This window comes from Vigna umbellata, chromosome 6 (genome assembly GCF_029865625.1).
Source record: "Vigna umbellata cultivar VRB3 chromosome 6, Vumbellata_1.0, whole genome shotgun sequence".
In the NCBI taxonomy this organism is placed as follows: Eukaryota; Viridiplantae; Streptophyta; class Magnoliopsida; order Fabales; family Fabaceae; genus Vigna; species Vigna umbellata.
Window position 1 is genome coordinate 24536385 of NC_142170.1, and position 25314 is coordinate 24561698.

At 35.9% G+C, this 25314-nt stretch overlaps 1 protein-coding gene and 2 pseudogenes across 1 annotated transcript; 1 reads left to right on the forward strand and 2 right to left on the reverse strand.

The window, feature by feature from the left end:
- The first annotated feature begins 2136 nt into the window (after positions 1-2136).
- Positions 2137-3171, forward strand: LOC148197034 (uncharacterized; annotated as a pseudogene).
- Positions 3172-3932: 761 nt separating this feature from the next.
- Positions 3933-5936, reverse strand: LOC124821939 (beta-conglycinin beta subunit 1-like). The gene is made up of 6 exons (XM_088092770.1): positions 5551-5936; positions 5288-5463; positions 5120-5200; positions 4720-5019; positions 4315-4600; positions 3933-4202 (listed from the first exon to the last, which is right to left on the reverse strand). The coding sequence occupies exons 1-6, from the start codon at positions 5885-5887 to the stop codon at positions 4066-4068; spliced, it is 1317 nt and encodes a 438-aa protein (XP_087948896.1). The 5' UTR covers positions 5888-5936; the 3' UTR covers positions 3933-4065.
- A 2932-nt stretch (positions 5937-8868) lies between these two features.
- LOC148197035 (pectinesterase inhibitor 3 pseudogene) lies at positions 8869-9414 on the reverse strand (annotated as a pseudogene).
- Positions 9415-25314: the final 15900 nt, after the last annotated feature.

The window sequence follows — 25314 nt, forward strand, 5'->3', positions numbered from 1 at the left end:
TGCAATATATCAATACAACTATCTCAAGCAATCAGAGTCAAACAGTGAAATTAGCATTTAAAATCCAAATAATCATTCATAGAAGGATAAAACCGAACGACAACGACATAACCCCTGAGTACGACCGAACGGAAACTCACTATTTCAGACAAAACCGAACACTACCAAGAATGAGTGCTAGTAGGAGACCGAGCACTACCAAGAACGAGTGCTAGTAAGAGACCGAGCGCTAACAATAGCATTACTGTCAGTATAAGACCGAGCACTAACACTAGCATAATTGCTAGTACACGACCGAGCGCTAACACTAGCATAACTGCTAGTACACGATCGAGCGCTTAAGAAGAAACCATCCACACACCTAAAGTCGAACGGTAATAAACAGGTAAGACTAAAAAGACCAAACCCAGTTAATGACCGAGTACCTGAACATGGTCGAGCTACCAATCAACATATGACTGAGCGAGTCGATCGCTATGACTACCGAATACTAGTGTATGACCGAACGTTATAATCCATCGATTACTATCAAAACCAAACACTAATACATAGTACTACTAATAACAAACTCTACCAAGAACAGTACATGACCGAACGCTATCAAGAACAGTATTTTTAAAACTGAACGTCAATATTAACCAAACAACACTAAGACAGAATATCACTACAAAACCGAATTACCGCTAAGCTTAATTAACTGACATGATCGAGCGTTCAACAACGAGCGCTCAACTTTCTACATAACTCTATAGAACTACTCAACCAGTTCACAGGTTTCGGTAATACACATAACTCAAGCCAACATCAAATTATCTACACATGCACACGTCCAACAATGTCGAATACCAATTCATTCACTTTTACACACATACATAATCATCAAACAACATTTTCATACATAGTAAATCATTATTAAATTAACTAGCTTCCCTTACCTCTTAATTGGACAAAAAACTCTCAGTTGCAGAAACTCTCTTACCACCAACAATCTTAGAAACGTAAGGTTCACTGATTGAAGAAAATAGACTAACCACAAGACTAGAAATGTGATCAGAATTTTAAGAGAAGAATATGATAAACACATGCAACCAGAAACTTGGCTTGCATGTGCTAGAAAACAGAATTTCTAAGAAGAAGAAGAACTTACCAGCTCAAACAACCACTTGATCGGTTCGAAAGAAAGCTCTTGATACTAGAAAAACTCAAGCACCACCTGATTGTTGATCAGATGAAGAGAACGTGTGAGGTTCTAGGGAGAGAGTTTAGAGATAAGGAGGACAAAAGAAGATTTTAGAAGGTTGGAGAAGAGATAGTGCATGCAGAAAGTGGAGCATGATTTGAAATTTTCATTTAAATACTACCGTCAAAACCGAACGGTCCACTCTCTTACAGCCACCTGTCTTGCACTAACCTACTTAAATTTTCTCACTCCTCACAATTTCCTTCTTTCATATTTGTTTCTTTAATAATTATTTCCTCTTTATTTTGTGCTAAATTGTAAGAAATTAGAAATAAAAATTAAACGGTTAAATTTTTGAAGAGAACAAATTAAGGTTAAAATACATTCAAGTAATTAAATATATATTTGATTATCAGATTTTAACAAATTCAAATTAAACGGTGAAATGATATAACCTGAACAAGGATGGGAAATTTGCCTCCTGAAATATAACCATAATATTTGACATTTTCTTTTTATTTCTAGTATGAAAAGTTCATTAAGTTCATTTTTTTAATATTGATAGGTTTTAAATATTGATTGGACTAGTTCTCACCATCATTTTTCTAATATTGATAAATGTGGAAAGATTATTTCCAAAAAATAGAGTTTCTTTTTTCTTTTTATAAATATGAAAAGTTTATTTTAACTTTAATAAGATATCAAAATATCATTTCTTAAATTTTTTAATATTGGTGAATGTGAAAAGACTATTTAAAAAAAATATATTGAGAACCTACATATTAATAATCGCGTCTCAAAAAAATATTTCTTAAACATTTTTATTGATGGATGTATTTCTCAAATATATGGAGAGCCTACATCATTGTCAGTTAACCTCTATGACACTAGTGCAATCAGGAGAAACGACAACGGTTATTTTTGTCCATAGGCAGCGGTTTTCGAACAGAGGCATATTCAGGCGCGGTAAATCTACTACTTTTTGTTTCGGGTGCGAACCGAGGCATAAAAGGGTAGGATTTTGCCTCGGTTATAGCCTTAACCAAAGCAGTAGATGTTTCTATTTTTTTTTACTTTTTATTTTTTGGTTAAATTATTGATAAAAGAAAGCCAAAGATTAGTGTTTGGCCTAAAGACGAGATCGGTGGTCGTCATCTTTTGTCTATTACATAGCACAGTGGTTGCAGCAACACCCCCCATCACTTACTATGAAGTTGTCCTTGAAGTTCCAGGGTGATGAAAACCACCACGAACACAGCGAACAAATCATGACGGCGAAGGTACCCATGACTACACTGAACAAGCCCTTTCTTTCAACTGTCACCGCCACCAACTCCGTTTCCGAGTTTTCCTTCTCACTCTCTTCAAACTTCACACAGGCCCATCCCTCAAAGTCTCTTACACGCCCACCGCCTCTCAACCCTTCTCCCTCTCTCTCAAGTCGTGCCTGGGCCTCTTGGGCTCACGGGCCCACTCCCCTCTTGTCTTCTCCGCTAACTTCTCCCTATCCCCAACCCTGACCCCTTTTTTTCTCTCTGCAATTCAAACCCCAATTCGGTCACTTCTCTCTCCACAAAATCGTTTTCTCCGATACCCCACCACCCCGTTCTCCTCTCCCTCCCACACCTCAAATTGTGTCCAACGAATCTTCCTCGGGTTGGCAGAATCTGAAATTGGAAGATAATAGAGACCAATCACACCCTAACATTTTGGAAAACTCTAAGAACGATGCAAAGCACAATCTCTCTCCTGTCATTAGGGTTATGGCTTGGAAGAAGCGACAATGGCGGCACCGACTAAACGCGAGCAATGGAAGCGAGAGCGAGGGAGCGAGAGCGAGAGAGCGAGGGAGTGACGAAACGAGAGCAAGAGAGCGACGGAGCGAGAGATCGACGAAACGAGAGAGTGACGGAGCGAGAGAGCGAGGGAGTGAGGAAAGTCAGATCTCGAGGAAGAAGGAAATGAACAGTAGGTTACGTTTTTTTGGTTAAGATACGTGCATATATGTCTCGATTCTATGCTCGGCTGAAACAAAACATGCATATATGTCTCAGTTCTACACCCCACCGAGACATATAGTCCTCAGAAAAAAATAAAAAAAAATGAAATGCTTATATACCTCGGTTCCCGCCTAACCCAAGGTATAAACACTGTTTCGCACCGGTTCTAAACGAACCGAATTCATAGGCTCTACACATAATTCAAATTTCAGAGACCTGTGAGGGGGCAGGTGGGCTTTTAGGCTTCGATTGTTGCTTTAACCGAGGTAATATGCCTTATATGCTTTGGTTGATTTTGAACCGAGACGTATAAGTTCGCTTAAACTATAAAAATGTCACCACATTTTGATAGGCTTCAATTTTAACCTAAATCGAAGCTTATAACGCACTAGTGTGAGTGTCGAACATCTCAGTAAATATGAGAACATTCTTCAATCATATAATAATATATTTAAATTTTAAAATAAAAGAAAATAAATAACATTAAAATACTAACTTTTTTAATAATATAATAATTTAGGGTGAGAGTTATTTATTTTAGTTTTTTGTTACCCAGCAGCAACCCATCAAATTAGGTTAGCAGAAAACAAAGTTAACATAAAACACAAGCATCATTTATATGCTTATGGAAAATGTTTTTTTTTTACACTTTAATTAATTGTTAATCCATTTTGGTCATTAAAAGTTTTTATTTTTGAAAGATATGTCGGTTATTAAAAATTTCAACTTTGTATTTATAAAGAAAAGGAATATATAAAAATAATTAAACCCTTTGATTATTCATTCAAGTGAGGTGGAGCTCATTTATTGTTACATGGCCGATACATATTTCCACGTTCTCTATATATATGAGCTCTTCCACCATACATTCATTTCACTTCATATTTATTGCTCAGGCTGTGCATCCACAAAGTGGGAATCGCTCTGCTTCTTTACCAGCTTCACAACCTTCTCACCAGATGCAGGGAATGTCACATCCAACACCTCTGTAGGTATCTCGCCGATCACATTGTCTTTCTCACCTTCAAATTTTCAATCACGAATTAACAATAGTAAATAAACAAAATCATCATGTGGCATAAAACAAACAACAACATATATTCAAATTTGAGGGAGATATATCATATAATCTACCTGCAAGGAAGTTCCTCTGGTTGTTCTCAGCATTGATACCGAAAGCAAAGAAATTGAGATTGGAGGTAGCGTTGATGGCAACCGGATATGTTGCTGGAATTACAAATACATCGTCTTCAGACAACTCAGCTCTATACCTCTGCACTTCCCAGCTTTCCTCTTGTTCTGCTTGCAGCTTGTTCTGTTGTTGTTCTCTTTGGCCAACAAGTTCAATGTTTGCTTCTCCTTCATTAATCACCAGAATCACTATGGCCTTAGAATTGTAGTGTGGCAGAAGAAGGCCTCCCTAATAAAGTTTTAAAAAAGAAACCATTATTTAATTATGGCCTCGGTACTAAGATTTTATAATTAAGACAACAGGGAATAATAGAACTCAATTGCTGATATCGTTTTCCTTCGTTTTACCTCTTTGATATCCACAGAACTGATGAACAGGTCCAAGTCCCTAAGTTGGGGGTTTTTCTCCGGGGTGATCTCATACCACCTTCCAAATTTGTTGGAGTAGATGGGTTTGCGGTTTCTCAGGTTGAATGGTTCATCTTGGGAGGAAAGGGCTCTCCTTGAACTAGATTTCGCATGTTTGATCAGTTCGCGAATCTGTTCTCTTTCAAGTTCCACAATCACTCCCTCTTGCTGACTCTCCTCGCCTTGCTGTTGCTGTCCCTCCTCTCCAAACAGAACCCTGTTTATCTCCTTGAACTCACTCTACAAAAACCGTGCAAATATATATATCATTCAAGAAGACTGACATTTTGACAAGCTAAATGGAAATAAATGTGTAATTAGATGCTGTGTTCTTGTTTACATCGAAGGAGGCCTCTAGAACATTCTTGCTGAACCCTTGCAAGTAGGATTGTTGGGCTTCTGTGCTAGATAAGAAAAAGTCCTACAGGACAAACATTCATCGTCACATTTAGAGAGAAAATGCAAGTTAGAATTTAAAAAGTTAGTTGGGAATCACAAAAGGTAGTACTTGAAATCTGTGAGGGTTGTTAACGGGTATGGCGATTTTGATTATTCTGAGATTCTCGTTGTCGTTAGGGTTAACCAAAAAGAAAATGGTTCCTGCAGGGATTTTCTGGGCATGGCCTTGCTCAAGAATGTAGGAGTCTCTACCGTCAGGGTTCACCAAGGTTAGTACGGCTCTCCCTGTAATTAACAAATTGATTACTATCATTCGTGCAGGAGAAGCTAGTATGATGAATTTCAGTCAGTAGCAATTAGTTGATTACTTACCGTTAAGGACCACTAGGAGAAAATCGGCATCAGCATGGTGAGGAAGAAGGAGGGTGTTGGGTTTGGACTTGAACTCTACAAGACGGTAGTTTTCAAGATTCTGAATTTGTTTGGAGCGTTGGTCAAACCTCTGGAGCACACGAAGGTGGCCATATTCGTTTCTGAATAGAGTATGAAACCTGTCAGAGTTGAAGTAGAAGGGGTTGTTTGTTCCTCTTGAATCCGACTCGTCCTGGCTCTGTTGGTGCTCCCGGTAAACAATGCCGAAGGAGACAGAAAGTGATGCCAGGAAGAGAATTCCCAACAACAGTAGCAGTGGAACCCTTGCTCTCATCATAGTATAGTATTGCAGAATATCGGCAGAGTTATAATAATACTTAATGATGGGAAAACACGGAGTGATTATGGGTATTTATATGCAAGAGAGAGGGCTCTTGATAACACGTATGGACATCTGGCATCGGGATTGCATGCAGATTGACGTGTGTTGAATTGAAAATAAGTGTGATGGTGGAAGAGATAGAACGAGGCATTGCGTTTGTGTGTGGGTTGAGATGGTGAGCGATTTGAAGTGCATGTTGACCACGTGTTGCTGTGCATGGCATTTAGACGTACATGGACGCGGCGAACGCGATCAGCCAGTGAATAAGTTGAGTGGGGTAGTGTGATTGAGTTTTGTTTCTTTGTTTTGTCTTTTCTATGTGTTCATTGGATTTTTCTTGCTCTATGCGTGCATGATCCAAGAGACTACGCAGTGCTACAGCAGCGAAGAGTCATTGTAGTCACGGACTTACATCAGAAAAGGTAAAGCAACAAGAAATATGAAAATAAAGCAAATGACGAACATAAAATTACACTTCTAGATAACAAAAATAACCCATAGAAGAACTCAGAAAATCAAAGTTAAAAGAAGTCACAAGATAAGTCAAATTCATTACAAAGAATTCAACTTTGATAAAACTAAGAGTTTCTAATACAATAATTAAGAAAATCTTTTTTCAATAGAAAACAAATATTCATGATCAGTGTCTACAAATCTACAATATTTGATGTTCTGAAGTAAATATTTAAGTCATTAAGAAGCCGCAAAAATAACCCAAACATGTCGAATCCATAAATAAATTAAAAATTCAAAAACAAACTACAAAATTAGAGATAGGTAGTTGAGCTTACAAAATTAAAATAAATTAGAAACACTTTAATTGTTTAAAATTTATTTTATAATTGTGTTCTAAGTCATATGAATTCATGTCTTTTGAATTACGATACTTCATGTTGTATTTATCCTTTATTATTCTTCTTTTTGAAGAGAATTTATCTTCAAATTCATACCTCTTGAAGATTTTTTCTCTTTTATATTGGATTAAGAGATAGTCATATATCATATCCTCCTTCTTGTATTGAATGTGTCGCGTATCACTTGAAGATTCCTTTTCCTTAGGTTCGGTAGTGGTATAAGTAGTTTTCTCTTTCTTAAATTTCTCCTCATCCTTTCATAGGATGGATGATTTCTTGTAGAAGCAACTTCTAAGTTTTTGTTCCTATAAAGATTATTAGTTTATCATTATTTTTTCATTCTTAGAGAGAATTCGTCCACAAATTATAGAAGATTATGTATGCAAACATAAATCAAAGATACAAATATAAAATAATCCAAAATATAAAATAATCCAAAATATAAATTATACTAAAATGAGATTTGGAATTTGAAAAGAAACAAATCTCCTATTATTAGAGGGTTAGAGGTTTGCCTCCAAGATTAAATATCAATCTACAATAAATATCAAACAATTTCAAATTACGGATGTTATGCTCAAAGAAAAGCAAAAGAATATTGTCTAGTCAAACAATCAAACTAGGTATTACTTTGAGTGCCCATAGGTTTATTTGGGATGGATAAACAAACAAACTCAAATGCATATATTTCCAAGCTTGTGTCCTTGCTCATAGATTTTTTGGAAATGAACAAAAAAGCTAATTTATGTACATATATTTCCAAGCTTGAGTATTCATTCTTGACCATACTTTTTTCTTTTCATTGTTGATGCATTGATAAATAAGTCTTTCCTAGGTATTATCATTCTTTCTTCTCCACATTGTTGATGTCATTGGTTCTTGGTGAACAATTCCTTGCCAACAAATTAATATTTCTTTCAATGACAAATCAGGATGTTTTTTCTTTCTCTTTTTCTCTCTCTTTTTGTTCTCCTTTATTTTTTCTTCCTCATTTTCTCTCTTTTCTTTATCTCCCTGTTCTTTCTTTTCTTTCTCTTCTCTCTATTGCTTTTCTTTCCCTTCTCTTTCTCTCTTTTCTTTTTGTTCACTCTCTTTTCTTGTTCCTCTTTTTTCTTGTAACACCTTTTCTTTAATTTCTTTCTCTTTCAACTCCTCTTCAATTTCTTTCTCTCTCAACTCCATCTTTCAAAATCTTTCTCTCTACTAACTTTAGTTTCTATCTTTTCATTTTTCTCTATCTCTCTCTCTTTCATCATAGTTTGAGTATGTCTTTTCCAATATTCATGAAACATTTTCTCTTTATCTCTCTTAGGTGTATGGTTTTTCATCTCCTCATAAAATCTTTTACCTCTCTTTGGTGTAAAACCATGCTTCATCATGAATGGGCTAACTTATCATGTCTTGCTCTACTTCTCTCCATGCCCTTCACCCTCATGCTCACATCTTCATGATACCTTTGGAGCCTTTCAAACTATCACTAGTGTAGTCAAGAGAAACGACAACGGTTATTTTCACCCATAGGTAGTGGTTCCGCAACCGAGGTATATACTAGCGAGGTAAAAAGTCTACCCCATTTTGCCTTGGTTCTAAACCGAGGCCAAAAGGTGTATCCTTTTGCCTCGGTTCGAATACAACCGAGATAGCAAAGGATATTCCTTTTTTGCAGTAGAGGGGTCTTATGCCCCGGTTTGTAGTTGAATCAAGGTACTAGAAGGTTTTTTTTTTCAACAGAGGCTGCAATAAAGGGGGTTTAAGACCTAATTAATCATAGAAATTATAATATGCTGCGTTTCCATTACTCATTACAAAGTTCTTCTGCACAATACGAATATGACAGTGTTTATACATTAAGAACCCAAAATCACTAATAACAAGCCATGTTATATTAGTAACTATATAATTCACACGTTCGTCACTTAGCAGAAAACCAATACTGAAGCTTATACTGCAAACAGATCCTTACCACTTACCGGTGCTTGCATGTTTGAAAAGAAAAACGCTTAAACGTGGTTTCTACCTTCTAACATCTTTCCAAACACACTTCAAATATTCACACCTAAGAACCATGATGAACGGACAAGATTAGTTCCCAGAATTGGCGCAAGGCTTCCCCGTGACGCTATCAGCGAGGCGACTCATGAGGTAAATCGCGTTGTTGGTGAACATGGAAACGTCGATGACTCTTTACTTGAGCTCCAACTTGATATTCCCGGCAGTGGCGATGACAACGTTAAAGCCGGATATGCAAGTATCGTCGTTGGTGAGGGCGACGATGGTCTAGATCTGGACGTTGCTCATCTGCCACTGGAAGGTTTCGTCGCGGAGGTGCCGCAACTTGTTCAATGTCTTGCTCAACTCTCTCACCGAGTCGGATATCTGCTGCACGTAGTCACTCACTGCAACTCACTACCTCAGTATGAAACCCTGTGATGCAGCTTTTAGTGCCCCATGGTAGGTGAAGAGACCACGCGTATGGGCCATACTAGCTCTGACGGCGGCCTAGGCCAGGTCGAGGGGCTTGGCAACGGTGTTGGAAAGGTTGGAGAGTGTTTGCATGCATAGAGCGGGGTACCTGGCCTGTGCGCATGATGTACGAAGTGGATCTGGTGGCAGCCTCGCGGCCAACATTGAGTCTGTCGTAGTGAAGAAAAGTTGCAGAAGCCTCAAGCTTCTGGATTTCGCATGATGAAGAGAGAAAAAAATGGATGATACCCAAGGGTCGTGAGAAAGGATACCTAAGGCCAAGTGTTTTCGAAATGAAATATGATTAGGGAAACCTTTCTGCCTTGGTTGGTCAGAGAACCAAGGCAGTAGGATAATTTCAAAAAATTGTCGGAAAGTCGCAGAACATTACGCCTCGGTTTAGCTTTTAACCAAGGTAATTTGGCTTTTATGCTTCGGTTCCCCTGCAACCGAGGAGTATAAGTTCGTTGAAATTGCAGAAATGCCACTACCTTTACATATGCTTCGATTTTCTAGAAACCGAGACGTATGACCCGCGTTCTTAACCCGTTTGCACTAGTGTATAGTTGAGTGTGTTGTTGCAGTTGAGCCATTTGTAAGTTGAGATTCTCAACCATAATTTTCGTAGTCTCAAATAATGGAGGATCACTATCCGGTGAAGAAGTCATGTCCTATAAGATAAGGTTAGTGGTTACTAATAATAAAAATAGATTTAGGATCTAATCACTCTTCTAGACTTTTTCTCAAATGTACTTTATTGCATGTTACCTCTCAAAATATATTTATCACTAAGAAAACCTCCAGTAGCTTAAGCAAAGAGTGAACAAATAATGTGAAAAACATTGCAAGATCTAAATCTTGACTCAAAAGGTCAAAGGTAAAAAGAAAACTTCAAGAAATTTTAAAAGACATAAAACAATAAAATTAAAAAAAAAGTACTACCAAAAATATTGAAATGAGACAACGTGGAAACTCTAAGAAAAAGACTTATTTCAATTCAATAGATCAATAAACCACAATAAAAAAATTGTAGCAAAAAATTATGTTTAATTCTTCATTTTTTTTCGTTTGAATCCTCACTTTTTCTTCTTTTCATTTCATATATATTTGTTTCCTTTTGACTTGGATCCACTATTCTTTCTTTTCTTTTCAATTTTTTCATTTAAAACAAACAAAGAAAATTAAACAGATTATCCTTCAAACACAAAAACGCATGCAAAATTAAAGTAAAGAGTTAATTGGAACTACAGTTAATAGAAAAACAAAACAAAAAACAGGTAATTTCCACACATCAAATGCAAAATTGAAAAATTATAAACGAAGAACACAAATAATTTAAAAACTCAAAGGACTTGGATAAACCTTTATGGGGTTTAATACTTACAAAATTTCAAAACTAAGCACAAAATAGAACATTCAATTTTTTTGGGTTTTCTTTGTAGGAAAGAAAAATTAAGATAGAAGTGGAAATTCAAATTAGAACCTTGCTCTAGATACTAGATAATAGAATCTGGACAACACATGATACGCTTTGATACTAGATGATACACTTTGATACCAGATGATACAATCATATCCAAGAAAGAGTATAATCGCTTTTAAATTTGAATCTCAATGTTTCGATCCCAAGTTCGTTGAGTGAAATATAGGATCAATCACCCCTTATCCAAGATATTGTTGACTTTGGAGTCTATACTCTATCGTAGTTGAAGTTTCAATTCATATAAATTATTAGTACTACATCCTTTTTATTTAAACTTAAAAGTATACAAATTTTCCAAAATATAAAAGGCAATACATAATTTTCGTATTGATTCTCAAATGGGAATTAAGGCTCATTCAATGCAACAATTATTTCGAGCAAACTAAATTTAAGCTTACAACAAATCATGCTTAAATGAAACATATATTAAATAACATATTAAAATATATATTATATATTCAAATAACAAAAAAATATAACTAAATATACAAATTTTAAAACATGTTTAAACCAATAGTAAAATAGAAAAACGAAAAAAAAACTTGGGAGTGTGCTTCAAAAATTGGAAGCAAGAAGCTTATGGTGTGGGCAACAAAGATTAATGTGAATAATTTGCATGTTGAACTGCACAATGCGAGGATGAAGGAAGGAGAAAGCGAGAGCAATGTAACAAGGCTTCCGCTATGAAGCAAGTCATATTCTTGATTGTAAACAACATTAAACAAACCAATAGAATTGCATGGAAGAGGAAAATGAACCACCAAGACTGTTGGACAAGCTCAAAATTGAAGAATATTTGAAGAAAATGGAGCTCAGAGTGTTATTGAAGAAAAATCACAACAACGCGACATACAAGTAAAAATTTGCATAATTTACCCTAGAAAAAGGGTATAGACTATGGTTATTAGATAAAATGTAGTTTATACTCTGCTAGCCTATACTTTGGTATCTAAACATTGATATGGTTGGCAAATGGACTAGAGTTAGATGTTCAATGTTACACACATTATGACATCAATAATTTTTCATTCTATATTTCGATGAGAAAAATATAGTAAAAAAACTATAGTTACTCTTCAAGTCAAGTTGCTACAATTTTTCACATAAAAGACCAAAATCTTATAGTTGGACCATGTCATACTATGGTTATACTAAGTTTTTTGTTCTAGTTGTCAAATGTAAGTGGATTAACAATAACAATGGCTTTAGAATAGATGAATTACGAATGTCATTAGTTCATTTTTAGAAGGTGGGTTATCGAGACAAGTCGTTCACCATGGCACTTCAACAATCTCAAGTTTTTTATATCAAATATCCTATGTCAACACATTGATCTATTGTTCTTCACAAGGTTATTGAAGATGATCTGAGTAATCTTCATATTGCTAACATTCATCCATTTAAAATGATGATAAATTATAATGACAATGATGTAGTCGATGATTTACTTGCAACATCTTGAATATTGTGAGAAGAAAATATACATATTACCATTGCATAACTTATGTATATGAATTTTATATTTTTGTATGAATTTATATGATTATTAAGTTATATGTTAGTTTTATGTCTATTATTAATGTTTTCAACATTATACTTTGAGCAGAGACATGACTGACGATGAACATGCATTTAACTCAGATATGCATACTTCTATATGAAAATGATGGAATTTCAACAAATCATCTTTAAAAATGAGTTTGAATTCATGGAAATGAGATATTAACACCTAAAATACATGATAAGATGCCAAACTGCAAAGATTTCACAATTATAATGTTTTGAAGTTGAAGTGTAGATATTTCTCAATCATAGCATTGTTCTAAAGAACTAAATTGACTCCTATTCATTGTTGATCTCTTCAGCAAGGGCGATGTTAACTACATCCTTTATGGCCGATATGTACACCAAGTGGGGTCTCGTTGTGTCTAATTTACACAAGATATGTGGGGATGTTAGAATTTTCATTAGTTTCCCAAAAATTAATTGGCATTGGTCATCCCACACAACCTTTGCTGACTTCTTCAATAGCTTGATCGTGGGTCGAGTCCATTATGCACTAGTGCAGAAAAGGCCTTTAACGTCACCCTTTAGACATCCGACCCTCGAATATCCAACGTAAAAAATGACTGATGGCATTTTTCGTAAATTAAACTGTATAGTCAGACGTCTGACTACGAGTCCGACGTCCCATTAACGTCACCCGTATAGACGTCAGGTCGGGATCAAATGTAAAAAGCCCACAATAACAGATGTCTAAAGCCTTTTCTGCACTAGTGCTATATGGTCTTGGTCAAACTTCCTTCTCCCAAGTTTATGTGAAGGTCGATGTATCCCCTAGCGGGTAATCTCTCCCAGGAGAATTCGTCCACCAGCTCCTCATATGACATGATCACCTCTTTTGGAAGCTTCAGCTTCTAGTAGGTTTTCCCATAGAGAATATCTACTAAACTATCTTGGTAGACCAACACCTTCCTAATCGCAAAGTTTTCATCCTCCATTGTAATCACCATGGGATCATCCTAGTTCGGGTCCATCCCCTAAAAAGCTGCATTAGTGAACGTAATGGGTGGCATCTAATAATATTATTGTTGATGCAATCAAATTAGTACTACTGAACTATAAAAACTTCAGCATTACTAAGATAGTAGCCAACAAAATAAAAAGGGTAAAGTCAATCCTAAGTCATCTTCCAACGAATACGAAATTGATTATTAAGAAATTAGTTCTAATAAAAACTACACAAAAGGGTTAGTAGAATAAAAATAATAAAGAAGATAAAGATAAATAAAATAAATAAAAGATTAAATGATAAAATAAAAAAGATATAAAGAAATAAAATTATAAAAAAATTTGAAAAGATAAAAACCATGATAGAGAATATAGGTTGATTTCACTACTTTTTCAAAATAAGATTCATCATTGGTTATCTAAAAATTATTATTGAGTTAATTATTGTCTTAGATTTTCAAATTAATCAATGTAAATTCTCAATTAATTTTTTGGCCTATTAACCAAACTACATTCTTAATTAAAAGCAAGAACTTTGTAAATTAGTCATAGTAAATTTAACCAAAGTATGACTGATCATGTCTATTCTTTTTACCTCTTATATCAAGTAAGAAAAATTCTTGTTAAAGTTTTCACCTTTAATCAAAGTACATTATCAATTATTGGCAAAAACACATTCAATCACATGAAAGTTTTTAACTTTAATCAAATTAAATTCACAATTAAAATTAAAAACCCTTGGACTCATATGATTGATATGTTATGTAGATTTAACACTAAGCTAAGTTGCTACAATGTAAAAATCATTACTTTTACTTGATTAAGAAGTAAAAGACATAGATAAAAATAAATCACAACAATAACCAAAAGAGCAAACAAATTTATTCATCTAATCTCAAAATCCAATTAAGAAATTATAGTAAAATCAATCTCAAAGGCTTAACACTCCATGGAATGTATAAATAATAAAGAAATATAAGAAGAGAGGGTTGAGAACATGAGAGAAGAGAGAGGACAAAATTAGAACCACCCAAAAGGGTTCCTATGCTCCAACTAATGTGTTTCACTTAGTCTCTTTATAAAGAAAATAGACTGAGCTTTGTTTTGGGATATTTTGTTATTACAATCTCCTTTCTTATAATGTAATCTCCCCCAATTATCTTCTAAATAATTCAATATCTTCAAGATAGATTTTATTATTGTGGAGATCTAAACATATTTGAGAAGATCTTTTCTAGACTAAAAAAGATTTAGCAAATATTATCTTTTGGTGTTTACTTATATTGTTAAAAAAGATAATTATTTAAAAATATCTAATAAAATATCTAAAGACATATATTCCCTAAATTATCTTTTATAAAAACATTTATCAATTATTAAAGTGTTTTTTATAGAAAAAATAGAACCACAATATCCAATTTTTGTTGCTTATTCCTTCTTCTTGGCTTGTATTTTTTAATTATTTTCTATTCTTAGATTTATCTTTAAGGTTTCATGAAACTTTAACCAATTTATTTCCACACCTCCATCAACTCAACCTAGTTGCAACTCCACTAACACACCTCAAAATATTCAAAGAATATTTATGCAACTAAAAAATTATTTTTAACATTTTTTTTCTATATCATGCTCAATAACCCCATTTATAATAAATACTAACTAAAACATTCTTATAAAGAACAAAAACAATTAAGAATCCAATATTAAAGGCTAAATAAGGACATAAGTATGCACTCATCAACATTCTTTTGCAATGAAGATTTCAAGACATCGTGTTCACCAATTGAATCACCCTTAAATGCTTCTTTCTTGTTCAGGATGATGGTCCCCCTTTTGTAACTCCTCCATATATAGTATTGATGGTGCCCTTCAAGGGAGGCTTGGCATTGGAACGCCTATCTTCATCCCAGGTCAACTCTTTTTGTTTTCATCCTTCTCCTTGTCTCTCCTTCCATTCCTTCGATCATCGTACCTCCAATATCTGGAGTGAGAGCTCTTCTGCTCATCACGATGTACAAAATGTTTCAAGTTCCTAACATGAATAAACACTTCCACTTTGTCCTAGAGAACGACGCACTCATTAGTGGTATGGTTGCTCTTATGGTGTTACTTACAGTATTTGGTCATGTCCACATTTGGCAGGTTCTAAGACTTGTTGGGTGGGGGGATGAGGTCCTCCAAAAGTGTTTTGTTCAACACTTCCAACCTTAGGGCGCTGAAAGGAGTATAACGTCAGAATTGGGCTAACTTGGGTTCTCTTGGCTAGGGGCTGCTCTTCCTACTCAAGTCCTAGTCACTACCCTTCCTTTCGGTGACTTACATGTTCTTGGTGTCAGGATAAGACAAGCTCGTCTAATAGAAACCTTGGTTTTGTAGTTTAACTAAATAACATGAGATGAAGAAGTCTTTATGTATGGAAAGTTAACTCCAAACTAGAAAAACACTTAGGAAATCAAATAGGATAAAACATATACGCTAAGGAAACAAACGACCTTAGGATAAAAAATACTAAGCTACAAAACCCCAAACCTAAATTAGGAAACACTAGTGCATAAAGGGCATTTAACATCTGTTATTTTGGCCTTTTAACGTCAGCTCCAGAACTGACGTCTTTGTGAGTGACGTTAATCAAACGTTGGACTCAAACAGGTTCGACGTCTTTATAGATGTCGGTTACTGCATGACACTGACGTCTAAGAGGCTCCATAGACGTCGTTTAATGCAATGTCCGATGTCTAAAGGGCTCCATACACGTCGGACAATGCAATCTCCGACGTCTATGTAGCCCCTTAGACGTCGGACATTACATTAACCGACGTCTACTACAGCTCGTGTCTTTGAGTAGCGTAGTAGCACCTTCTTTCTTTGCTAGTTTCGTCATAGAAAAGGTTGCGTCTTTTGGATCTCTTATGGCATTTCAACCGAAAACCGAATTTGGGTCCTTGCCTAGTTCCATTAAAACCGCTAATGAAAACGAACGGTGACAATAGAACTACACAAGGACCGAAGTTCGCTTTTGGGTTGAAATGCTATAAGACACCAAAAGACACAAGCTTTTCTTACGATGAAACTAGCAAAGAGAGAATGCGGTACAACGCTACCCAAAGACACAAGAAAAACTGCACCAAAACACAACAAAAACTCATTTTAATCCGTTCAAGTGAAACATAATTAAGCAAACACTAATATAATCGGAATAAAAGTACGTTTAAACGGTTCAAAAGAGACAAAAACGCACCTGGAAAAGCAATGTCGCGGAGAGAAAAGGCGAGAAGGAAGACGATGAACTGGTGCTCGTAACAGCGGGTTTGATTTAACAACAAACTAGACGTCGGCTCCCCATGTGAACTAACGTCTATTCTGGCCTAGACGTCGGGGCCCTCACTAATATGACGTCCAAAACAACTTTTCATCAGGCCATTTAGACGTCGGATGGCGTGATCTGACGTTTGTACGACAAAAAAAATTACTTTTCATCTACCTGTGTGACATATACACGTCCGTTGGGAGGGGCATCGACGTCTATAATTGAATATAGATGTGATGGTGGCAGGATCAAACGTCTCTAAGCCTGAAAAAAATGACTTTTCACCTACCTGTCAAGCATATATACGTCTGTTAAGGGGGGACCCGACGTCTATCATATTATAGACGTCGGGGCCCCGCCTAACAGACGTCTATATGCCCACTTATTTATGAAAATACCACCGGTCAATAATTTACGTTGGTTATTTTGTGGTTCGTCATCTACGGGGTGACGTTAAAGCCCAATTCTACACTAGTGAAACCAACCTTCAATTAGACACTAGGATAGAAAAACCTCAAGTTAGAAACCTTAAGATAGAAAACACTAAGTTAGAAAATCCCAAACCTAAATTAGGAAACCAACCTTCAATTACACACTATGATAGAAAAACCGAAGTTAGAAGACGAATCTTAAGATAGAAAACAATCATCAAATACTAAGATAGAACATCTTAATCCTAAGATAGAAACAAATCACTGAGGTAGAACATCCTAGAAAACTAACTCTAAGCTAGAAGAAATATGATATTAGAAAACCCTAGATTAGGATAGAAGAACACAAAGCCATGAGCCAAGAAAGGGAAATGAAACTACAATGGATCATGAAATAGAGTAGAAAATAAAAGGTCTGAAACAATAGGATAGAACTCTAACAAGAAAGAACATACCCAAAAATCTATAAATAACCATTTAGGAGAAAGGATTAAACAACTTAAGACTATAGAAAATAAGAAAACAACTTCGGATAGTAATCAGAAAAAACTTAGGATGAAAACAAAAGACTTTGAACCTGAAATCCAAAATACATAACTAGCATCCACAATATAGAAAAACCCAGGAAAACACTTAGGCTCACAAAACTTAGGAGTCCTCAAAAACAAAGAAGTTACACAAAACTTATAATCCAAAATACTCAACATAGAAAAACTCTAGGTAAACACTTAGGTCTTAGAAAATAGAAAAACATTTAGACACTCAAACGCATGACTAAACGTTATAGTGCCTAAAGTGTCTAAAGAGAGATTGAGTGAAACACTTAATGCATATAATACCTGGGGTAAGTATTCAGCTGCTCTAACAAAGAAAATAGGTCGACACAATGTCTCTTACCACTAGGAAAAATATGCTTTTTATAGCTATTTTTTATACTTGTTAAAATCCATCGGGTATAGAAACTGACACGGTAGAAATTTTGTAAATATAAAAAAAAATTCTACGCCGGTTACAATGAAAATAGGTATAAAATGTGGTGCAGTGATAAAATACAAATATTTTTATACCCATTACCATCAAAACAGCTATAGAAAGTCTTTTTTTATATACCAAATAATCCTAGAATAGGTATGAATTATTGGGTATGTGTTTTGCAACTAAAGGAATGTTTGGATTTGGGTTTGGGTTTTGCGAATGAATGAATAAACATTTGTAGAATTCGAAATTTGATTAGGAAAATTGAAACAGAGCCCTCCGAAAACCCCAAAACCCTATCTGGCTTTGAGTTTTGTTGTGGCCATGGATTTTCAAGTGGTGGTTCTCGGCGGTGGCGTCTCCAAGAAGTTCCTTCCCCTCATTTCCTAGGTTTCCGAACGGAAATGCTTATTACCAAACAATTTGTGACGCTACTATGTTATATAAAAAAGACTTATTTCTGACTGCAGGAGCTTCCAAACTCATTGTTTCCGGTGGCAAATCGCCTCGTTATCTCTTACGTTCTTAGACGTCATTGGAAAGGGTAAATAGTGAAATTGGTGAGGAAATTTAACTGGAGGTGGTTGAAGGCGAAGAAACTGCTCTTCGTGTCGGGGCTTGGATTTCAGGGGCTTATGCTGATCGCCTCCATGTTGAGGTAATCGGTTTTTTGGTATTACCTTTCATTTACCAATCATGATTCATTGTCGCTATGTATCTTGATAGTGACCGTAAGCATAAGCATAAGGGTGCCTAGGTCTTACGTTTTGTTTGGATGAACTTTTAAATAGTTATAGAGGGAAAAATTGAGATAGTAAAATGGGTAGACTGTTTTTTGGGGAAATTTCTCATTAATCACGTATGTTAGAAGAAAACAAAAGATATAATGAATTAATTTTTTGTGCAAATTAAAATCGTCATCTTCGAAGAAGTGAAATGGAACAGTTTTTGATAAATTAGCTTAAGTATAAGTCAATTTTGATTCTTCGGAGATGCTGCCTTAATTTGTTTTACCTTCTTATTATATTCTCTTATTAGTGCTTATTAAGAAGCTTATTTAAACGGGGTCTTACACTTCTTTAATAAGTTCAAAGTAACCTATGCACTTTATTTTTTATTGAAGCTCTCTCATCTTACTTCTTCAAAAGCTGAGGTGCACAAGTTGATTTTAACTTATGGAAGAAGTTTGATTAATTTTTGCTTTTTATTTTCTTCTTTTGTGATTGCTTGTTAAGAAAATGATCTAAATGATCTTATATATGTAGTTTTTTCCTAAAAGATTGATAATGCATAGACACATGTGATGATTTTTTTCTTTAACAATTGTTCAGGTTGCTTCAGTTCCTGTACAACAACTGCAATTCGGGCTATTTCTTATCACCTAACTACTAAAGACATTTTGGTGGAATATCCCTCCCTCCCTTGCCTGTGAACTCTGTTGATTTTCTACAAGTTGTCAGTGGTGATCTTATTACGGATATGGCACTTGGTGCTGTTGCAACTACTTATAGTAAAGTGGAAGATTGTTAGCAATTTAGTCACTTATATATATATATATATATATATATATATATATATATATATATATATATATATATATATAACAATTATTAAATGTATTAGGGTCATTATATTTTATTAGTCAACTTTATAAAGTGATCTAATTAAGATGAATATGGCTAAGGGTATATTTGTCATGAAAGGTATATTGTGTAGAGACCAGTAATAATTTTAATTTGTTGAAGGGGCCAAATTATAATTATTGAAATTAATGAATATTAATCGTCAAAGGTTATTTAAAGGGTCATGGTCCCCATGAACACATCGTATCATTCCTGTTTCTTTCTCTTAATCCCCATCAGAAGAGAAAATCCAGAGGGAACTAAAGGTCCTCTACATAGGGAACATCAGAGACCAACTCAGGTTATTTTATCATTGTTCTCAATGTCTAATTCAGGTACGCTTCCACTTTATTATTCTAAGGTATTGGGAACTGTTTTGATTATAGGGTTTATTGCTCATTAATTATTATCTGTCAATCACAAATTCTAACAAGCACGTGATAGGCTATAAAGTGTAGGTAGGTGTTGAACAAGGGGTAGAGGTGGAAAGCTGGGTTAGTCGCGTGTGAAACCAGCTTTGGGGATAGGGGCTTTCTCTAGCATGTGATCATTATGTGTTTCAAAATGATGATAAATTTTATGGGCAAGGGAGAATATTGTTCTTTGATAGGTTTTTATGTGAAAACAAATTAGCTTTTGAACTATGGGCCTTAGGGGTGCCAAATGGTTAGTAGTATAGCTAAAATGTCTAAGTGAGAATAAATTGTGTTGTTGAGAGTGAACAACATGTAATGCAGAAAGTGGCTTTTGGAAGGGGTGTAAGGTTCATGGTAGTTAACGTGAGAATTGGAAGCATTTGGAAATTGACTTTGGAGTGGAGCTTTGGTTTCACATAAAGGTAGCTTAAGTCTTGGAAAAATATGACTTTTAATGGTTGTGAGACCCGTGTGTGTAGGAGTGCATGGAAGGGTATATGGTGCTACGTAAAAATAAGGAGGAAAAAGTGTAAGGCCATGATGTTGTTGTGGATATTGGTGGAGAAAGATGGGTCCACATGGGAGGTGATATTTTCATGGTATATAAAATGAAACATGACTTACATAAATGAAGAAATTGAGTGCAAAAAATGGGTCCAGTTGAAAAAGGTGATGGATTTTAATAGTGTTATTTGTTCTAATTAGAAATTGACTATTGTATGATTTTTTGGTTGATTTTATATTTTGATATTTGTTTAATTATTGTCTTGTGATTTCTACTATGTGAGGGATGATGATTTTAATTGGGTAAGGAGACAACATGTTTTGTGTGTGAGGTTACCAATAGGTGAGTTTGTCGTTTGGTTGTAGGTATATGAGTATATGACAGGTTGTTATGTGGTCGTCTCGCTGTACCTAGTTGTACCTAGTAATTCCAAAGATGACTTTTTCGGTCGTGCAATCTGGGAAAGAGATTCTCTTTAGCTATGGATGTGGGAAGAAGATGGGCTCGAGTTCTGATGACTTTTTCGGTTGTGCGATGAGGGAAAACATTCTCTTTGGTCGTTCAATGCGGGAAGAGGATGTGTTCGAGTGTCGATGACTTTTTTAGCCATGCGATGCGGGAAAGAAGTTCTCTTCGACCACGTGATGCTGGAAGAGGGTGTTGAATGACTCAAACTGAATTGGTTATGATGAACAGGTGGTATTTAGGGTACGAGGAGATAGATTGTTGGTTGTGTTAACGTTGAGTAGTCGTGTATGAGTTACTAGTAACGGTATAATGTTAATATTGTGATGACTATTTAGCACTTGTGAGTTCTGTTATTTTGCTTATGTTTGACTCTCTGTTGAGGTCATCTAATCGTAGAATTAATCTTTTGAAAAATAAAGCAATCAGAGTTCAAAATGATGTGTGGCCTTCTTTCTTTATCCAAAAAGCAAAAACTATAACCATTGTTACCCCGTTTGAGCCAAAAATAAATTCTTTTTCAAAATTATTCCCAAGCAAGGGTTATCATCAGTATGAGTCAACTCGAGAAGCAGACGAAGAGCACTGAATGATCAAACGAGAGAATCCTTCAAAAGGGTAAACAAACAAAAACGAAAAACAAAAATAAAAAAACAAAAAATCACAAAGTGGTGATAAATGAAAAGAATGAAAAAACGAAGTTTAAGAAAAAAGAAGAGTGCTCAAAAGATCAAATAGTTGACACAATGCCAGATGATAACCCTTGTTTCAAAAAAAAAATAACCGACAAGCATTCATTTGGGCCTTTAACCCTTTCTTTCGATACCTTCTAGCCCTAGCCACATTACAAGCCTAATAAAGTCCACACAGATTGAATAATTTTTGCTCAAATTTTCATAAAACTTAATTTTGCCATATGACGAAATGACTTTCAATGTGTCAAAAAAAAAACAAAACAAAAAACAAAACAAAAAAAAACAAAACAAAAAAAAAAGTAATGTCTCAGGAAGAAAGGATCTCTTTGCCAACTAGGCAAAAGCATGCAAAAGAAAATCAGACCAATTGGGGTCATCCTTTTAACCGATCCTTTTCATGCCCACTACCTCTTCCAAACATAACCCCGTGCCAAAAACTGAGGCAACTTTGTGAGTCTCATACGAGTTTTTCATCAACCCATACCACAATAAATAAAGAAAAAAACCTGGGGCAGCTTTGTGAGTCTCCCAAGAGTTTTTTATCAACCCATAATTTCAAGACTGGGGCAGCTTTGCGAATCTCACTTAAATTTTTCATTCGAATTGTCAAAGATCCATACCCCATGTTCATATTCCCAACCACCAAACTGGGGCAACTTTCGGGATATCCCGTTTCACTTTGACATTCACATATCACATCTCCGGCGAGGAGTGTATGGGGAATGATGTGCCCTTGTGGTTGTCCTAGTCTTCTCCAAAACATCCTAAACATCTGTCATTTTTCTCACTTGCCAGTGAATTCAAGCACACGTGCATTGATGTCACGAAAGAAAAGTCAAAATGTAATTATATATCTCAAACTTTAAACCTCAGATGTATGACATTCCTAACTTTCACGAAACATTGAAAATAATGACCAGTTTGATGATTGCATGTAAGACAATTGACTAAAAAAAAAAAAAAAAAAAAACAAAACAATTGTTTTTCATATGTGAATAACATACATGTGTATCAATCCATCAAAAAGAAAATCTTTCAGATCGAAACCCTCTTCATTCATATGAATGGTTGTCGAATCCTTCTTCAAAAATACAAAAAAGAATAACATTATGGTTGTCTCTTCGAGTCATGTTGTTTCTTGTTGATCATGTTTTTTTTTCTCTCATCTTTACACCTTGTTCACCGCTTGTAAGTTAGGGTTTCAACATTCTACCATGGTCTTTACACCTTGTTTCTCTTATCCTCATATCACGACCCTCTCTCGGGGAATAGTCACTGATGTCTTTTCAAAAATCAAATTTCTGTCAAAAAAAAAACAAAAAAAAACATTTCACAAAATTACAAATTTCAAGAATTCCAAAATTTGAAAGCCCAGTTTTACCTGGCCCCACCAAGCCCAGTTTTACCTGGCCCCACCAAGCCCAGCTCACTTGGCCCCAAAGCCCAGTTTTACTTGGCCCTCGAAGCCCAGTTTTCACACTGGCCCCCAAAACCCAATTTTCACATTGGCCCCTAAGCCCAGTTTCCACACTGGCCCCCAAAGCCCAGTTTCCACACTGGCCATAAAGCCCAGTTTCCACACTGGCCCCCCAAAGCCTAGTTTTGTCTGGCACCCTAAGCCCAGTTTTATCTAGCACCCTTAGTTTTCTTCTTTGATATCGGCCCTCTGCATGGCAATGGTCGGATTTAAATTTCTGTTCTGTGAGTTTGGCCCTCTGCGAGGCAATGGTCAAATCCAGGTATTAGTTTTCTGTTATCGGCCCTTTGCATGGCAATGGTCGGATTTAAATTTTTGTTCTGTGAGTTTGGCCCTCTGCGAGGCAATGGTCAAATCCAGGTTTTAGTTTTCTGTTATCGGCCCTCTGCATGGCAATGGTCGGATTTAAATTTCTGTTCTGTGAGTTTGGCCCTCTGCGAGGCAATGGTCAAATCCAGGTTTTAGTTTTCTGTTATCGGTCCTCTGCATGGCAATGGTCGGATTTAAATTTCTGTTCTGTGAGTTTGGCCCTCTGCGAGGCAATGGTCAAATCCAGGTTTTTGTTTTCTGTTATCGGCCCTCTGCATGGCAATGGTCGGATTTAAATTTCTGTTCTGTGAGTTTGGCTCTCTGCGAGGCAATGGTCAAATCCAGGTTGTTGTTCTGCGATATTGGCCCTCTGCAAAGCAATGGTCAAGTCGAGATTTTAGTTTTTCTAACGGCCATCTGCTTGGCAATGGTCGAACCCAATGATCACGCTCACTACATTCATCAATAGGGTTCTTACACCCTCCACGAGGTTGTTACGCCTCATTCATTTATCCATAGGGTTATGATACCCTCCATGAGGTTTGCACACCTCAATTCTCTTAGCCATGCTCATTTTTGTTTAAAATTCCCTGTTGTTCCTTGTTTCATTTTGAAATCCGGACGAAATTAGTGTTTCTTTCTTTACTTAGTCTTTACTCAGATAATACGAAAATATCAAATTTTCATATTATCTAGTAAAATCTAAGTAAAGAGGGGCAGCTGTCAACACCCAATTTCGTCCGGATAACTAAATAATATAGGTTTTTCTTTTTTATTGTATCTTATTTTATTTTGTTTTTTTATATAATTTTAATTCTGTTTTTATTATTATTTTATTTTGTTTTTTTTTATTATTTGATTTGATTTTCTATATTATTATTTAAAAAAAAAAAGAAAACAAAAGAAAAAGAAAAAAAAGGAAGCAGGACACGCCCAGGTACACTCGCACCCAATTCTGAAAAAGAAAAAAAGAGAAAATGTTCCTCCCTCACACACACTGACACACGCTCCCTAGCTCTCCACCCCTCTACTCCTCTGACCCGTAACCACCCTAACAAACATCACACACATCCACTGATTTTTCTTGGTCCCTTAAGCCAAAAGAGATCACTCGTCCATTCTCTCATCAACACCTACTAACCAACGCAACTCGACCCTCCCAACCAATTCATTTTCGCTCCTCCTCTCACGTCTCACTCTCTCCAATTACACCACCGCACTGCGTCGCTGTTTAGGTTTTCTTCTCTCAACCGAGCTCCTCTCTAGATTTTACTCACTCCGACGACAACCACCACTTCCCGACCAACCACCACTTCCCGACCAATCACCACCTCAACCCATCCTCCATATTCACACACTTCCTCACACTACCTTCTATTTCTTCCTCAGATCTAATCTTATCAGGATTTTGAATCCTCTCCAAGCAAACACCATCTCCAATATCATCATCTTCATCTCCAACACCACGGCAGCACCCACCATCATATCCAACACCCGAGATCAATCATACCTCCCTTCCATCACTTCACAGGCATTTTTGTTTATCCACACCAAACCTGCAAGAAATATAAGAAGCAACCCAATGAATCCATTTTTCAACTTTAATCATCATTTTCTCATAATCCAATCAACCCACAGAACATAACAAATCCAGCCCCTCACACTCATATGCGCACACCACGGGCTTACTGTTTCCCAGTAGACAAAATATCAAACGAAAAAAGATGATGAAGAGGAAGTGTGATGCTGGCGGCACCAATCAGGAACCGAAGTCCGGCGAGGACAACGGTGGCCAGCTTTTCATCGACGGTGGCTGTTTTTTGCTCATGACGCTGGCAGTGTCTTGGTTCAAGACGTCTGGACTCGCTC